Source organism: Scyliorhinus torazame, chromosome 29, assembly GCF_047496885.1.
Source record: "Scyliorhinus torazame isolate Kashiwa2021f chromosome 29, sScyTor2.1, whole genome shotgun sequence".
Taxonomy (NCBI): Eukaryota; Metazoa; Chordata; class Chondrichthyes; order Carcharhiniformes; family Scyliorhinidae; genus Scyliorhinus; species Scyliorhinus torazame.
Genome location: NC_092735.1, coordinates 37570782 through 37585850, shown reverse-complemented (window position 1 = coordinate 37585850; position 15069 = coordinate 37570782). Strand labels below are relative to the sequence as shown.

The following is a 15069-nucleotide window of genomic DNA, read 5'->3' as shown; positions in this document are numbered from 1 at the left end:
TGTGTGGCCCCCACCCCCAGACCCCAGGACAGTGTGTGACCCCCACCCCCAGATCCCAGGACAGTGTGTGACCCCCACCCCCAGACCCCAGGACAGTGTGTGACCCCCACCCCCAGACCCCAGGACAGTGTGTGACCCCCACCCCCAGACCCCAGGACAGTGTGTGACTCCCCACCCCCAGACCCCAGGACAGTGTGTGACTCCCCACCCCCTGACGTGTGACTGTGATCACGTACTGGCCACCAGAGGGCTTGTACTCTGATCCTAGGCTGGCGATCCAGCTATTAAGGCCACGCTGTGCACGCGGCCAACAAAAAGCATCTTGTGGCCTGGACTGGGCCCGTTGTAACTGAATTAACATCTCCCCGAATGCACAGTCCCCAAGCCCCACAGGTTCCCCCCGCTCAAATCTCCAGTTACCATGAATTTGGCTGCAGGATATTCAACCCGAGCAGGAGTCACAAATCCAGACCCTCGCCAACATGCTGAGCCTGGGGCAGGCCTCTCTCTGAACCTCCCCACACGCGGGCTGTCTGTGCCCAACTAAGACTTCTTTTTAAACAGAGATGTACAGAAATAATTTAAAGGCAGGGGGGATATGATAATGTCGCTTGGAGCGGGTTCAAGCATAAATGGGGCAGCACGGTAGCCTTGTGGATAGCACAATTGCTTCACAGCTCCAGGGTCCCAGGTTCGATTCCGGCTTGGGTCACTGTCTGTGCGGAGTCTGCACATCCTCCCCGTGTCTGCGTGGGTTTCCTCCGGGTGCTCCGGTTTCCTCCCACAGTCCAAAGATGTGCAGGTTAGGTGGATTGGCCATGATAAATTGCCCTTAGTGTTCAAAATTGCCCTTAGTGTTGGGTGGGGTTACTGGGTTATGGGGATAGGGTGGAGGTGTTGACCTTGGGTGGGGTGCTCTTTCCAAGAGTTGGTGCAGACTCGATGGGCCGAATAGCCTCCTTCTGCACTGTAAATTCTGTGAATAAACTGGGATGAACACCCTTCTCCTGATGAAGGCTGATAGGAATAATCTTAGAATCATCGAATTTACAGTGCAGGAGGCCATTCGGCCCATCGAGTCTGCACCGGCCCTTGGAAAGAGCACCCTACTTAAGCCCGTACCCCCACCCTATCCCCGTAACCCCACCTAACCATTTTTTTTCGACACTAAGGGCAATTTAGCATGGCCAATCCACCTAACCTGCACATCTTTGGACTGTGGGAGGAAACCGGAGCACCCGGAGGAAACCCACGCAGACACGGGGAGAACGTGCAGACTCTGCACAGACAGTCACCCAATGGGGAATCAAACCTGGGACCCTGGAGCTGTGAAACAACAGTGCTAACCACTGTGCCACTGCGCCGCCCTTTATTAGCCAGAAGATTCCAGATAACTGTGACTGAGCAATGTGTCATAATGATCTCATCCCGGTCTATTGTATCGCTCGCTCGCCCGCTCTCCCTGTCCCCAACATATCCAAGCACCGGAGTTATTAACAGTCCCATAATTTAGCGTTTGCTGATTAAATTTGGGTTCCAATCCTGCTTCCTTTGGCTCCTTGCTTGCAAGCTAACTGCAGGTGCCTTGCGTCCAGGAACAATTAATTGACTCATTTAAGTCTTCCAACAACTGATGGAACTGCTAACTTCCAGCAGGCCCTCAGCAGTCAGCAAATATTGGTAAATTCCAACACCTCCCCCCTCCCCCAGCCCCTGACAGTGCAGAGCAAACTGAAACTCCCCAACACTCTGATCAAGAATTTCCCCATTAGCAGCAAAAAACATCTACCATCGAAACCTGGAATTATTAAACACTCTGACACTAACCATTCCAGTGGAACCACCCCCCCCCTCCCTCTGTGAGCAGCAGCTGACTGGGGAGGGTGTGTGTGTTGTGGCGGGGGGGGGGGGGGCATTATTGAATTAATTGTTGTGTGGTTTAATTATGGAGTGTTTAAACACAGACTCCAGCTCACACATCTGTCCCGGAGTCTCCTGCACATCTGGCTGAGTGGAGGGGAGGGTTTTGTTTAGGGTGTGTGGGTGGTCTATTTAAAAGCCTTGGGTGCTTTAAAAGTTGTGCTGTGTGTGTGGGAGGGGGGATGTGGGAGGGTGTGTGTGTGGGTGTGTGTCTGGGGGACAGGGTTACCTTCCTGATGCGCTTCTTGCTGATGGTTTCCACTGCGAACACTTGCTCCCCGATCGCTGACAGCTCCATACACACAGCAGCCCCACTGCTTTCTTCCTGCGCAACATTTTCACCGCGCGTCCCCGACCCCCCCTCTCTCTCTCTCTGTCACCGTGCACGCGCGCACCACCCCGTGCACGCGCGCACCACCCCGTGCACGCGCCCCCTTTGCCCAAACGCACGCCGACGTCGCCACTGGCACAGGAAGTTTCGGGGCAGCCTCCTTTGCAAACTTTCCCAGCGGCTGGCTCCACTCCTCCAAACTCGCCTTTTCCCAGCGCCTCCCAATGCACACTGGAACCAGGCCGCTCGGCCCGCTGCCTCCCTGCTTGCTCTCCGCCAACAGCAGTTCAGTTGCCCACCCGCAAAGCCGGCTAACAATAATAACCTAGCAATAATAATGAGCTAGTGTCACAAGGAGGCTAACATTTTTTTGTTGAAAAATATTTTATTGGGGCATTTATATATTCACACAACAAACATAATCACAAAGGGGCTGGTTTAGCACAGTGGGCTAAACAGCTGGCTTGTAATGCAGAACAAGGCCAGCAGCACGGGTTTAATTCCCGTACCAGCCTCCCCGAACAGGCGTCGGAATGTGGCAACTAGGGGCTTTTCACGGTAACTTCATGGAAGCCTACTCGTGACAATCAGCGATTATTATTATTATTATAAAGCAAAATTGCACATAACCAACTCAATAGGGTGGCACAGCGGTTAGCACTGTTGCTTCACGTTGCCAGGGTCCCGGGTTCGATTCCCGGCTTGGGTCACTGTCTGTGCGGAGTCTGCACGTTCTCCCCGTGTCTGCGTGGGTTTCCTCGGGGGCTCCGGTTTCCTCCCACAAGTCCCGAAAGACGAGCTGTTAGGTGAATTGGACATTCTGAATTCTCCCTCGCTGTACCCGAACCGGCGCCGGAGTGTGGCGACGAGGGGCTTTTCACAGTGAAGGGAGCTGATGTTTCGAGTCTGGATGACATCCGTCCTCGTGACGCACGGCCTTCCTACACCAGCTGGAAAGCAAAAGGACTCAATACCTGACTGGATGATTCTTGACTGTGAGTCAAACAGCCCTTTTTTTTAAATCCTATTTTCTATATATATATTTTTTTAATATATTTATTAAATTATTTTCTATATATTAAAGATAAATGTTTGAAGATTTTAAAAAAACATCTTTTTTAAAAATGATCCGATTATTTCAATTCTCCAGGGTCGCCCACACAGCAGCGTCCTGGAGATTGAATTCCTGGAGAGTCCAGACCAATCCTGGAGGGTGACAACCCTATTCCTAAAGTGTGGCACCCGTAATTGAACACAGTTGAACTTGTGTTCCTTGCTAACTTCCTCGCTTGTGTGCTCTTTGCCTCTATTTACAAAGACCAGGATCGCATATGCCTTATTTTTTAAATTTAGAATACCCAATTCATTTTTTCCAATTAAAATGGCAATTTAGCGCGGCCAATCCACCTACCCGCACATCTTTGGGTTGTGGGGGCGAAACCCACGCAGACACGGGGAGAATGTGCAAACTCCACACGGACAGTGACCCAGGGCCGGGATTAAACCTGGGACCACGGCGCTGTGAGGCAGCAATGCTAACCACTGTGCCACCGTGCTGCCCTACAGATGATCATTTGTAACAGCTTTCCCCATACTTAGGTTAAGTTAATTGGCCTGGAGTTGGTGGGCTTACATTACACCCAATTTTGAACAAAGGTGTAAAATTTGCAATTCTCCAGTCCTCTGGCATCACCCCCATATCGGAGAGGGATTGTGGTCGGTGCCTCCGCAATTTCCAGCCTTCCTTCCCTCCATGAGTTAATCAATAAATCGATGTTCCATCTGAATGGTAAGAGTTTTCTTCCCTTTAACATGGGTTGCTTGCTTCAAATCATCAAAAAGAAAAGCCTGAATTTCTGGAGAACCTTTGATGACCACAAGATGCCCCAAAGCATGTTACAAACGATGGAGTACATTTGACATGTGGCCCCTGTGGTAACCTAGAAAACGCAGCAGCTAATTTATTCATCTGCTCCCACAAACAGCAATGTGGTAATCTATCTTTGTGATGTTGATAGAGGGATAAATATTATCCAGAATACCAGACAGAACTCCCCTGATCTCCTTTGAAATATTTATTTCAAAAGTGTTTTTACTGAAGAATTTCATTTATATTTGTAACAGGGGGGAAATAAATAAAAGCGTATTAACAGTATCATCTAAACACACAATTGTGACAAACATACCATGAAGTATAAACAGGCTACACCATTGTAGTAAACATAATAGGAATGTGCTCAGAGTAACTGAAGCATTACACAGAAATAGCTATGGCAACATAAAAAAGTATTTTACATCCTTCGACTCCCACTAACCACCATGCAGTTAAACTACACACCTGCGCTGTGCATTTGACCGGTTGGCCTATGTTCGTAGATCGTGCCTGTCTGATAGCTTTATGGTTTAGGGTCATATAGTTGAGACCCCCGGGTCCCTGTGATGGAGCAGATAGTCCCACAATGCTATACACTAGGGTGAGGCCCACCCAGGGTGATAGGGCCTCATCAGGAGGACTTACCCTTCTTTTGGGGGGCTAGTAGGCCCCACACCCCTGCTGTAGTGTATATTTCCCCTGTGTTTTGGGTGCTGCCTCCTCTCTCCCTCTCCCCCCTTTTCACTCTTCCCCCTTACCCCCCCCCTTTTTCTCCATTCGATTCCCTTGTAATGCTCTTGTCGGATGGCCAGATTTATAATACAAGAACACTTGCAGCCAAAGCTTTAAACGATTTATTAACATTAACTGTGGGCCAACGAAATACAAAATAGATGAATGAGAGTATGATCACACACAAGCAACCTCTCGCTTCCAGCTCGCCAGTCAGTCTGAGGTCACCTGACTCTAACATTCACTTATATACTAATGAGACTCCTAGTGGTCAGTCGGTGAATTACAACACAACCGCTATCTCCCTCTCCTTTGAAATAATAATGTTTGCGGCATATTTCACATGCAGCTGAGAGAGCAGACAATGCTTTGGTTAAACGAGGGTTTGAGTAAAGGAGTAAAGATGTCCTGCTGCTGTTGTAGAGAGCCTTGGTGAGACTGCTCCTGGAGTATTGTGTACAGTTGTGGTCTTGTTATCTAAGGAAGGATACACTTGCCATAGAGGGGGTGCAGCGGAGGTTTACCAGACTGATATAAAAGCAAACTACAGCAGTAGCCGGAAATCTGAAATAAAAACAAACAGTGCTGGGAACTTAGCAGGTCTGGCCATCGTCTGTGGAGAGGGAAGTAAGAGTGAGGGTTTCGAGGCAGTATGACTCTGAGTTTATTTACATATAATTTACCAGATTAATCCTCGAGATGGCAGGTTTGTCTTACGAGGCGACTGGGTCGATATTCCTTAAGAGTGTCGAAGAAAAGGGATGGAATGTGGCACAGTGGTTAGCACTGCAGCCTCACGGCGCTGAGGACCCGGGTTCGATCTCGGCCTCTGGGTCACTGTCCGTGTGGAGTTTGCACATTCTCCCCGTGTCTGCGTGGATCTCACCCCCACAACCCAAAGATGTGCAGGGTAGGTGGATTGGCCACGCTAAATTGCTCCTAATTGGAAAAAAAAAAGAATCGGATACTCTAAATTTATTTTTTTTAAATCATGTGATAACGACCATATCTTCTTTATTCCATGTTGATGGATGGGGTAAATATTGGTTCCACGACACTGGGGAGAACGCCCCGGATCCTCTTTGAAATAGCGCCATGGGATCTTTTACATCGACCTGGACAAGCCGACATGATGTCTTATCTGACAAACAGCATCTCCGACAGTGGAGCACTCCCTCATTTCTGCACTGGAGAATCAGCCTCGATTCTTGTGATGAAGGCTGGGGCTGGGACGTGAACTTGTGTTTCAGAGGCAGGAGTGCTGCCGATTAATCCACAGCTCAGTTGCTTAGGGAAAGATCGGTCAATGGTGCAATTATAGATTTTAGGGTCACCCTGATTGGGGGGGGGGGGGGGGGGGGGGGGGGAAGAGTTGGCGAGGCGTTGGGATTTAGGGAGCAGCTTATGTGGTGGCTGTGAGACCGCCAGTGGAGTAGAGGGGGAGGGTGGAAGAAACATATGGCCTGATAGGATGCCAAGAGGCTGTGTGGCGAGGTCTGGTTTAATGTGTAAACCAGGAGTGCCATTTTAGTTTTTTTTGTAATTTGGGTGCATACATTTCGACAGGAAAAAAACAATTATTCTTTGATCAATGGCCAATGTGTTTTGAATGAATAACAGAAGGTCACAGAGTCCTGTTGTAGAGACCTTGATCACCACAGTGGTTGGGTTTCTGCCCAATGCCCATCTTCGGGGGTTGATAGAATGAATAAGTCATGCATTCTGCAATGGTTGGATCTTCATCCTTTGCAAATACCATACAGCAGTGACCAAGGTCAGTGTTCCCTCATTCCGTTCGGAGCACACTCAGCATTTGTTGGATTCCTCCCAACCTGAAGCAGGAACTGGTTCTGTGCCCGGCCCGCTGCTTTGCCACTATCTGATGTGGCAACACCAGGGTTCCCGTCTCACGATTAAACCTGAGGATTGCGTAATGTTTGTGAATCTGAAATGATGTTTTCTCCCTGGAGGAAAGCACGGGGCAGCTACTACAACCAACTGACAGGAACGCCCTAAGTGCACTGTAGGAGCACCTACCCACACAGACTGTAGCAGGTCGACAAAGCGGTTCACCATCCACCGCTCAGGGGAACTTTAAAAAAAATAAACTTAAGAGTAGCCAATTCATTTTTTCCAATTAAGGGGCAATTTAGCGTGGCCAATCCACCTACCCTGCACATATTTAGGTTGTGGGGGCGAAACCCACGCAGACACGGGGAGAATGTGCAAACTCCACACGGACAGTGACCCAGAGCCAGGATCGAACCTGGGACCTCGGCGCAGTGAGGCAGCAGTGCTAACCACTGCGCCACCGTTCTGCCCCCGCTCAAGGGAAATTAGAAATGGCGTTGCCATCCTGGGAATGATTTTTTTTTAAATTTGAATCATGGCGTTCACTGTAGCAACTTCCTTCTGTGTCATTGTTTGGAATGCGCATTTAAATAGCACATTCCACCTCTTTGCGAATCTCCAAATTATTTCCCAGCCAATGAAGCACTTTTGAAGTGTACTGAGAAATACAGAAGTTGGTTTGCACACAGCAGGACCCCATAAACAGCGAGAGGATGGTGGCCAGGTAATCTTGGAGTCTCGTGCAATGTGCCTGATCAACAGGTGAGGCGCTGTTCCTGGAGTTTAATTCGTACAGCATAGGAGGCCAATGACAGAGCAGTCAGAGTGGGAGTGGTGCGGAGAGTTAAAACGACCAGCGATTGGAATAATTGGCATAATCTCAGAGTAAGGGGGTCGCCCATTTAAAACAGAGTTGAGGAGGAATTTCCTCTCTCAGAGGGGAGTGAATCTGTGGAATTCTTTACCGCAGAGAGCTGGAGAGGCTGGGTCGTTAAGTATATTCAAGGCTGAGAGAGACCTTTAACCAGTGAGAATCAAGGGTTATGGGGATAAGGCAAGAAAGTGGAGTTGAAGATTACCACAGCTCATTAGTCATGATCTCAATGAATAGCAGAGCTGACTCGATGGGCCGAATGGCCCATTTCTGCTCCTACATCTTAAGGTCTTCTGGAAGATTAGATCCATGCTTGCGGACTGAATGGGGGTGTTCCACAAAGAGGTCTCCCAATCTGTGTTTGGTTTCCCTGTTGTAAAGGAGATGTACATGAACAGTGAGCGCTCCAGTGAAAGGAGTCACGGTTTCACCCGGAAGGAATGTTTGGAGCGCTGGGAGGCAGGAGGTAAAAGGGCAGGTGTTGCGTCTCCTTCAAAGGGAAGCTGTTGTGGGCAGGGTAGGGGGTGATTGAGGAGTGGCCCACGGTTTCACAGAGAGAATGGTTCCATCAGAACGCTGGAAATGGAGGGGCGGGGAAGGTGTGTTTGGTGACAGTATCACACTGGTGGTGATGGAAATGGCGGAGGGCAATGTGTTGAATGCGGAGGCTGGTAGGGTGAATGGTGAAGGCAAAGGGGCGGGGAGGGGGGGGACTATCCTGGTTCTGGGGGAGGGACAGGAAACAAGAGCAAATGTTTGAGAAGTGGGATGGACACGGTTGACAGCCCAATCACCCACAATGGAAGAATCCTCACTGAAAGAGAAAGGACGACATATCAGAAGGAAGCAGTTGGGAGGGATGTATAGTCAAGGTAGCTGTGACAGTCAGTGGGTCTCAAGTTGATATGTTCAAGTTGGAGGATCCAGTTGTTGTGGTCCACGTTGGGACTAACAACATAGGTAAGACTAGGAAAGAGGACCTGTTTGGGGATTATCAAACACTCGGGACTAAATTAAAGAACAGGTCCTCCAGGGTTATAATCTCTGGATTACTACCCGAGCCACATGCCAATTGGCATAGGGTTGAGAAAATTAGGGAAGTTAACACGTGGCTAAAGGAGTGGTGCGGGAAAGAGGGATTCCATTTCATGGGGCATTGGCATCAGTACTGGGGCAGGAGGGACCTGTACCGTTGGGACGGTCTTCACCTGAACCATTCTGGGACCAGTGTTCTCGCGAATAGGATAAATAGGTTGGTCACAAGGACTTTAAACTAGCAAGTTGGGGGGAAGGGAAGTGTAAAGTTATGGACAGTATAATGGTTAATGGAGATCAAGGTAACCGGTTACGTGACAGGTTATTATGTAGAGATATGGGTTCAAAGACAAGGAAAATTAGGAGAAAGGGTAAGAGGAAAAATAAATTGTGAAAAGTTACTGATCAAGGTGTTAGGATTCATAACAAAGACATAAAAAACAGCATAAGTCTACTTTACCTGAATGCTCGTAGTATACAAAATAAGGTAAATGAGTTGATGGCGCAAATCATCGTGAATGACTATGATTTAGTGGCCATTACTGAAGCATGGTTAAAAGATGGTCACGACTGGGAGTTAAATATCCAAGGGTATCAGACTATACGAAAGGATAGAATGGACGGTAAGGGCGGTGGTGTAGCTTTGTTGTTTAAGGATGGCATCCGGGCAATAGTAAGGGATGATATTTGTGCTATGGAGGACAAGGTTGAATCAATTTGGGTGGAAATCAGGAATAGTAAGGCGAAAAGGTCACTGATAGGAGTAGTCTATAGGCCACCAAATAGTAACAGGATGGTAGGGCAGGCAATAAGCAAAGAAATAACGGATGCATGTAGAAATGGTACAGCGGTTATCATGGGAGATTTTAATCTGCATATCGATTGGTTTAACCAGGTTGGTAAAGGCAGCCTTGAGGAGTTTATAGAATGTGCCCGGGATAATTTCCTGGAACAGTATGTAATGGAACCTACAAGGGAACAAGCGGTCCTAGATCTGGTCCTGTGTAATGAGGCAGGATTGATTAATGATCTCATAGTTCAGGATCCTCTTGGAAGGAGCGACCACAATATGGTGGAATTTAAAATACAGTTGTAGGATGACAAGGTAAAATCAAACACTAGTGTTTTGTGCTTAAACAAAGACGATTCCAATGGGATGAGAGAAGAACTAGCTAAGGTAGACTGGGGGCAAAGACTTCATGGTGAATCAGTTGAGGAACAGTGGAGAACCTTCCGAGCGATCTTTCACAGTGTTCAGAAAAGGTTCATACCGACAAAAAAGAAAGACGGTAGAAAGGGGAAAAATCGACCGTGGATATCTAAGGAGGTGAGGGAGAGTATCAAATTGAAGGAAAAAACATACAAAGTGGCAAAAATTAGTGGGAGACTAGAGGACTGGGAAGTCTTTAGGGGACAACTGAAAGCTACTAAAAAAGCTATAAAGAAGAGTAAGGTAGACTATGAAAGTAAACTGGCTCAGAACATAAAAGCAGATAGTAAAAGCTTCTACAAATATATAAGACAAAAAAGAGTGGCTACGGTAAATATTGGTCCTTTGGAAGATGAGAAGGGAGATTTAATAATAGGAGACAGGGAAATGGCTGAGGAGCTGAACAGGTTTTTTTGGGTCAGTCTTCACAATGGAAGACACAAATAACATGCCAGTGACTGATGGAAATAAAGATATGATAGGTGAGGACCTTGAGATGATTGTAATCACTAAGGAGGCAGTATTGGGCAAGCTAATGGGCTAAAGGTAGACAAGTCTCCTGGCCCTGATGGGATGCATCCCAGAGTGTTAAAAGAGATGGCTAGGGAAATTGTAAACGCACTAGTGATAATTTATCAAAATTCACTAGACTCTGGGGTGGTCCCAGAGGATTGGAAAGTAGCAAACGTGACACCACTGTTTAAAAAAGGAGGTCGGCAGAAAGCGGGTAATTATAGGCCGGTAAGCTTAACTTCGATTGTAGGGAAAATGCTGGAATCTATCATTAAGGAGGAAATAGCGGGGCACCTGGAGGGAAATTGTCCCATTGGGCAGACGCAGCATGGGTTCACAAAGGGTAGGTCGTGTCTGACTAATTTGGTAGAATTTTTTGAGGACGTTACCAGTGCAGTAGATAACGGGGAGCCAATGGATGTGGTATATCTGGATTTCCAGAAAGCTTTTGACAAGGTGCCACACAAAAGGTTGCTGCATAAACTAAAGATGCATGGCATTGAGGGTAAAGTGGTAGCATGGGTAGAGGATTGGTTAACTAACAGAAAGCAGAGAGTGGGGATAAATGGGTGTTTCTCTGGTTGGCAACCTGTAACTAGTGGGGTCCCTCAAGGATCAGTGTTGGGCCCGCAGTTGTTCACAATTTACATAGATGATTTGGAGTTGGGGACCAAGTGCAATGTGTCAAAGTTTGCAGACGACACTAAGATGAGTGGTAAAGCAAAAAGTGCAGAGGATACCGGAAGTCTGCAGAAGGATTTGGATAGGTTAGGTGAATGGGCTAGGGTCTGGCAGATGGAATTCAATGTTGCCAAGTGTGAGGCTATCCATTTTGGGAGGAATAACAGCAGAATGGATTATTATTTAAACGGTAAGATGTTAAAACATGCTGCTGTGCAGAGGGACCTGGGTGTGCTGGTGCAGAAGTCGCAAAAAGTTGGTGTGCAGGTGCAACAGGTGATTAAGAAGGCTAATCGAGTTTTGTCTTTCATTGCTAGAGGGATGGAGTTCAAGACTAGGGAGGTTATGCTGCAATTGTATAGGGTGTTGGTGAGGCCACATCTGGAGTATTGTGTTCAGTTTTGGTCTCCTTACCTGAGAAAGGACATATTGGCACTGGAGGGAGTGCAGAGGAGATTCACTAGGTTGATCCCAGAGTTGAGGGGATTAGATTATGACGAAAGGTTGAGTAGACTGGGACTGTACTCATTGGAGTTTAGAAGGATGCGGGGGGATCTTATTGAAACATATAAAATTATGAAGGGGATAGGATAGATGCGGGCAGGTTGTTTCCACTGGTCGGGGAAAGCAGAACTAGGGGGCATAGCCTCAAAATAAGGGGAAGTAGATTTAGGACGGTGTTTAGGAGGAACTTCTTCACCCAAAGGGTTGTGAATCTCTGGAATTCCTTGCCCAGTGAAGCAGTTGAGGCTCCTTCTTTAAACGTTTTTAAGAAAAAGATAGATACCTTTCTAAAGAATAAAGGGATTCGGGGATGTGGTGTACGGGCCGGAGAGTGGAGCTGAGTCCACAAAGATCAGCCATGATCTCATTAAATGGCGGAGCAGGCTCGAGGGGCCAGATGGCCTACTCCTGTTCCTAGTTCTTATGTTCTTATGATATTAATTGACGATCTATCACCAGATATGCAGAGAAAAGTTGAGGAAGGGAAGAGATGGAGATGAATCACGGGAAGGTGAGAAGGGTGGAAATGGGAAGCAAAGTTGATGACATTTTCCATATTGGGGGGAGAACAGGAAACAACATTGATACAGTCATCACTGTTAAAGATGAGAGAGAGTTCCTGAGTAAGATTAGAATAAAGAATATTCCATATATCTAAGAAAATGCAGGCATTACCAAGAAGACCCTTACAAGTTCCAAGAGCAACACCTTTTATTTGAAGGAAATGAGTGGAGTTTAAGGAGAAGTTGTTCGATGTAAGAACAAGGTCAGCCAAGCGGAGGATGGTGGTGGAGGAGGGGGCCTCAATGGGCGGAGAGCCCACAGTCTATCCTGGTGGGTAAAGGAGGTGTAGAGAGATTGGTGAGAAGACAATGGCCTGGGGACATGGAACTGGAAAAAGTTAAAGTGGTGGGAAGTATCGGACAAATTACAGTTGTAGATAGGTAGACACGAAGCGAGAGAGAGTGTGGAGAGAGTGAAGAGAGTGTGTGTAGAGAGAGAGAGAGAGAGAGAGAGTTGAGTTGAGAGAATTCAGAGCTGGGGGCAAGCACAGGCTGATATGATAGAACCAGGGTGGTTCTGTGTGGATCTTGAAAAGGGGGTAGAAGCAAGCAGTGAGGGATTGGGTCGACGATGGGGCTAGAGACTGTGGAGGGAAGATTTCCTGAGGAAATGAGGTCAGTGACAGTCTTGTGAATGATGGCTTGTCGTGCAATGGTCCAGGGAGAGGTCATAGCAGATTGGCATTCAGCGTCCACAATACAGAACTCAGTTAATCAAACACCAACAATACCAGCATTGTCAGCCCGCTTACAGGCAAAGTTAGGGGTGAAACTGGAGCTGTTCAGCTTTCAGCAGGGAAAGTTAAAGCCAGATTTAATTGGGGTGCTCAAAATCACTGAAATTCCACTGACAGAGGGCTGATAACCAGAAGACATAGATTTCAGAAAAACCAGAGCGGAGTGGAGGGGAATTTTGAAACGCAGTGAGTTATGATCTGGAACGTGCTGCCTGAAAGGGCGGTTCAAGAATAATTACAAAAGGGAATTGGATATACCTTTCAAAAAAAATTTACAGGGCTAGGGCGTGGAACAAATGGGTCTAATTGGACAAGCTCTTTCAAAGAGCTAGCACAGGAAGGATGTGCCAAATGGTCGCCTGCTTTTATATGCACACAAACCCATTCCCTCGCAGAATTGAAGTCTCTCGGTTCAGATTATGTTCATAAACAGCTTGTGGTGAACTTGTGATTTATGACAATGTCACACGACCCATTTGATAAGACTGCTTCTCACAAAGCTCCATTGTGGTGACTTGCTCTCTGCAACCTCCAGCACGGTGTTTACTTTGCGCAAGAACTTACAATTTGCATATCCCCATGGAGTTACTGTAGAATGCCATGACACGGGCTGCAGAATTACTGTCACTGTATAATTTGCAATTTTGTGACTCAGCATTAGTTAAACACAGCATTGGACAGACGGAGCTCAATGTTGCATCATCTGGAAGCAAAATAGTCATCATTTTTAACATTTCTTCTTGCATGAGCCCTCCTTGGGTTGAATGTATCAGCAAAATGTAAACAAGGTGTGCATCGTATTTATAAAGAGTGATTGGAATGACTCACTGTGCTCGGAGCCAAGCTGCAGGTCACTCAACAGATACACCGCCTCAGAGCAGGAGTGAAAAATCCGATTGGAACACTCACACTGACTGACTGACAACAACAACTTGCATCTTTATCACACCCTCTTAACATAGTAAAATGTCCCAAAGCATTGCTCCGGGGTGCTACCGAGCCAAAGCAGCACGGTAGCACGGTGGTTAGCACTGTTGCTTCACAGCTCCAGGGTCCCAAGTTCGATTCCCAGCTTGGGTCTGCACGGGAAGTCGGAGTCTGCACGTTCTCCCCGTGTCTGCGTGGGTTTCCTCCGGGTGCTCCGGTTTCCTCCCACAGTCCAAAGATGTGCAGGTTAGGTGGATTGGCCATGCTAAATTGCCCTTAGTGACCAAAAAAGGATAGGTGGGGTTATTGGGTTACAGGGATAGGGTGGAAGTGAGGGTTTAACTGGTTTGGTGCAGACTCGATGGGCCGAATGGCCTCCTGCTGCACTGTAAGTTCTATGTTCTATGTACATCGCAAGACATTCTGACATCCCGGAATGGGTAAAGCCGTATACTGAACTCCAGCTGTTGCATCAGGACGAGTACGGGCACCACAGACTCATTCAACGTCATCACAGGAGTATGGCTGCATACGCTCCCCAGTACTTTTCCTCTTGGTTATTGATTTAATAGTGAGGAAGGGGATGGTGGGTGCCAACACTGGCATCCTGTGGCAACACCACTGGTTGACAGACCTGCATTTCACGAGCAACGTCACCTTGCTGGCTGAACGCCGTTCTTGCACCGTAACTGCCTGTCGAGAGTGTAGCGGCGCTAAGGTTGGTCGACACATCAGCTGCAAGACCAAGACAATGACAACTGAACAGCAATAAGGTCCTCCCATCACCATCGGGGAGGACATTGACCACTTCCCCTGTCTAGCAAGCACCATCTCCACAGAGGATGATGTCGAAATTGATGTCCACGCAAGAATCAGCAAATCAGCATCAGTCTTCCAATGGCTCCACGCAGTCTAGACATCCCACCGTCCACACAGTCATGAAGCTGCAACTCTGCAGGTCCATAGTAGAACCAACTACAATCTATGCCAGCGGGACATGGAAGAGAACAACGGTTATCGGGCAAGTTAAGTTGGACACCTTTCACCAGCACTGCCCGTACAAGATCCCGGGCATCACATGGAGAGTGAATATCAAAAACGAGGAAGCACTGCAGGAAACTGGTCAGAGGCTCTGCAGGACATCGTGACAAGAGGAACAACTGAGGATCAGTACATGTTTCAACTGCCAAATGCATGCCCCCTTCAGAGTGGACACTATCAGACGGAAGACCACGAGGCCAACCGAAGAACTGGTGAAATACAATTAAGGGGAGACCTCCAAGAAAAGGACACGACTTGGGCAAGCGAGATTGCGATG

The 15069-nt window shown here is 47.6% G+C and overlaps 1 protein-coding gene across 1 annotated transcript in view; it reads right to left on the bottom strand.

The window, feature by feature from the left end:
- cbx7b (chromobox homolog 7b) overlaps positions 1-2276 on the bottom strand; it is a 46108-nt gene extending 43832 nt beyond the window's left edge. Inside the window, 1 exon segment of the mRNA XM_072491956.1 lies at positions 2150-2276. Within this exon segment, the coding sequence (XP_072348057.1) occupies positions 2150-2218 (69 nt within the window). The 5' untranslated portion in view covers positions 2219-2276.
- Positions 2277-15069: the final 12793 nt, after the last annotated feature.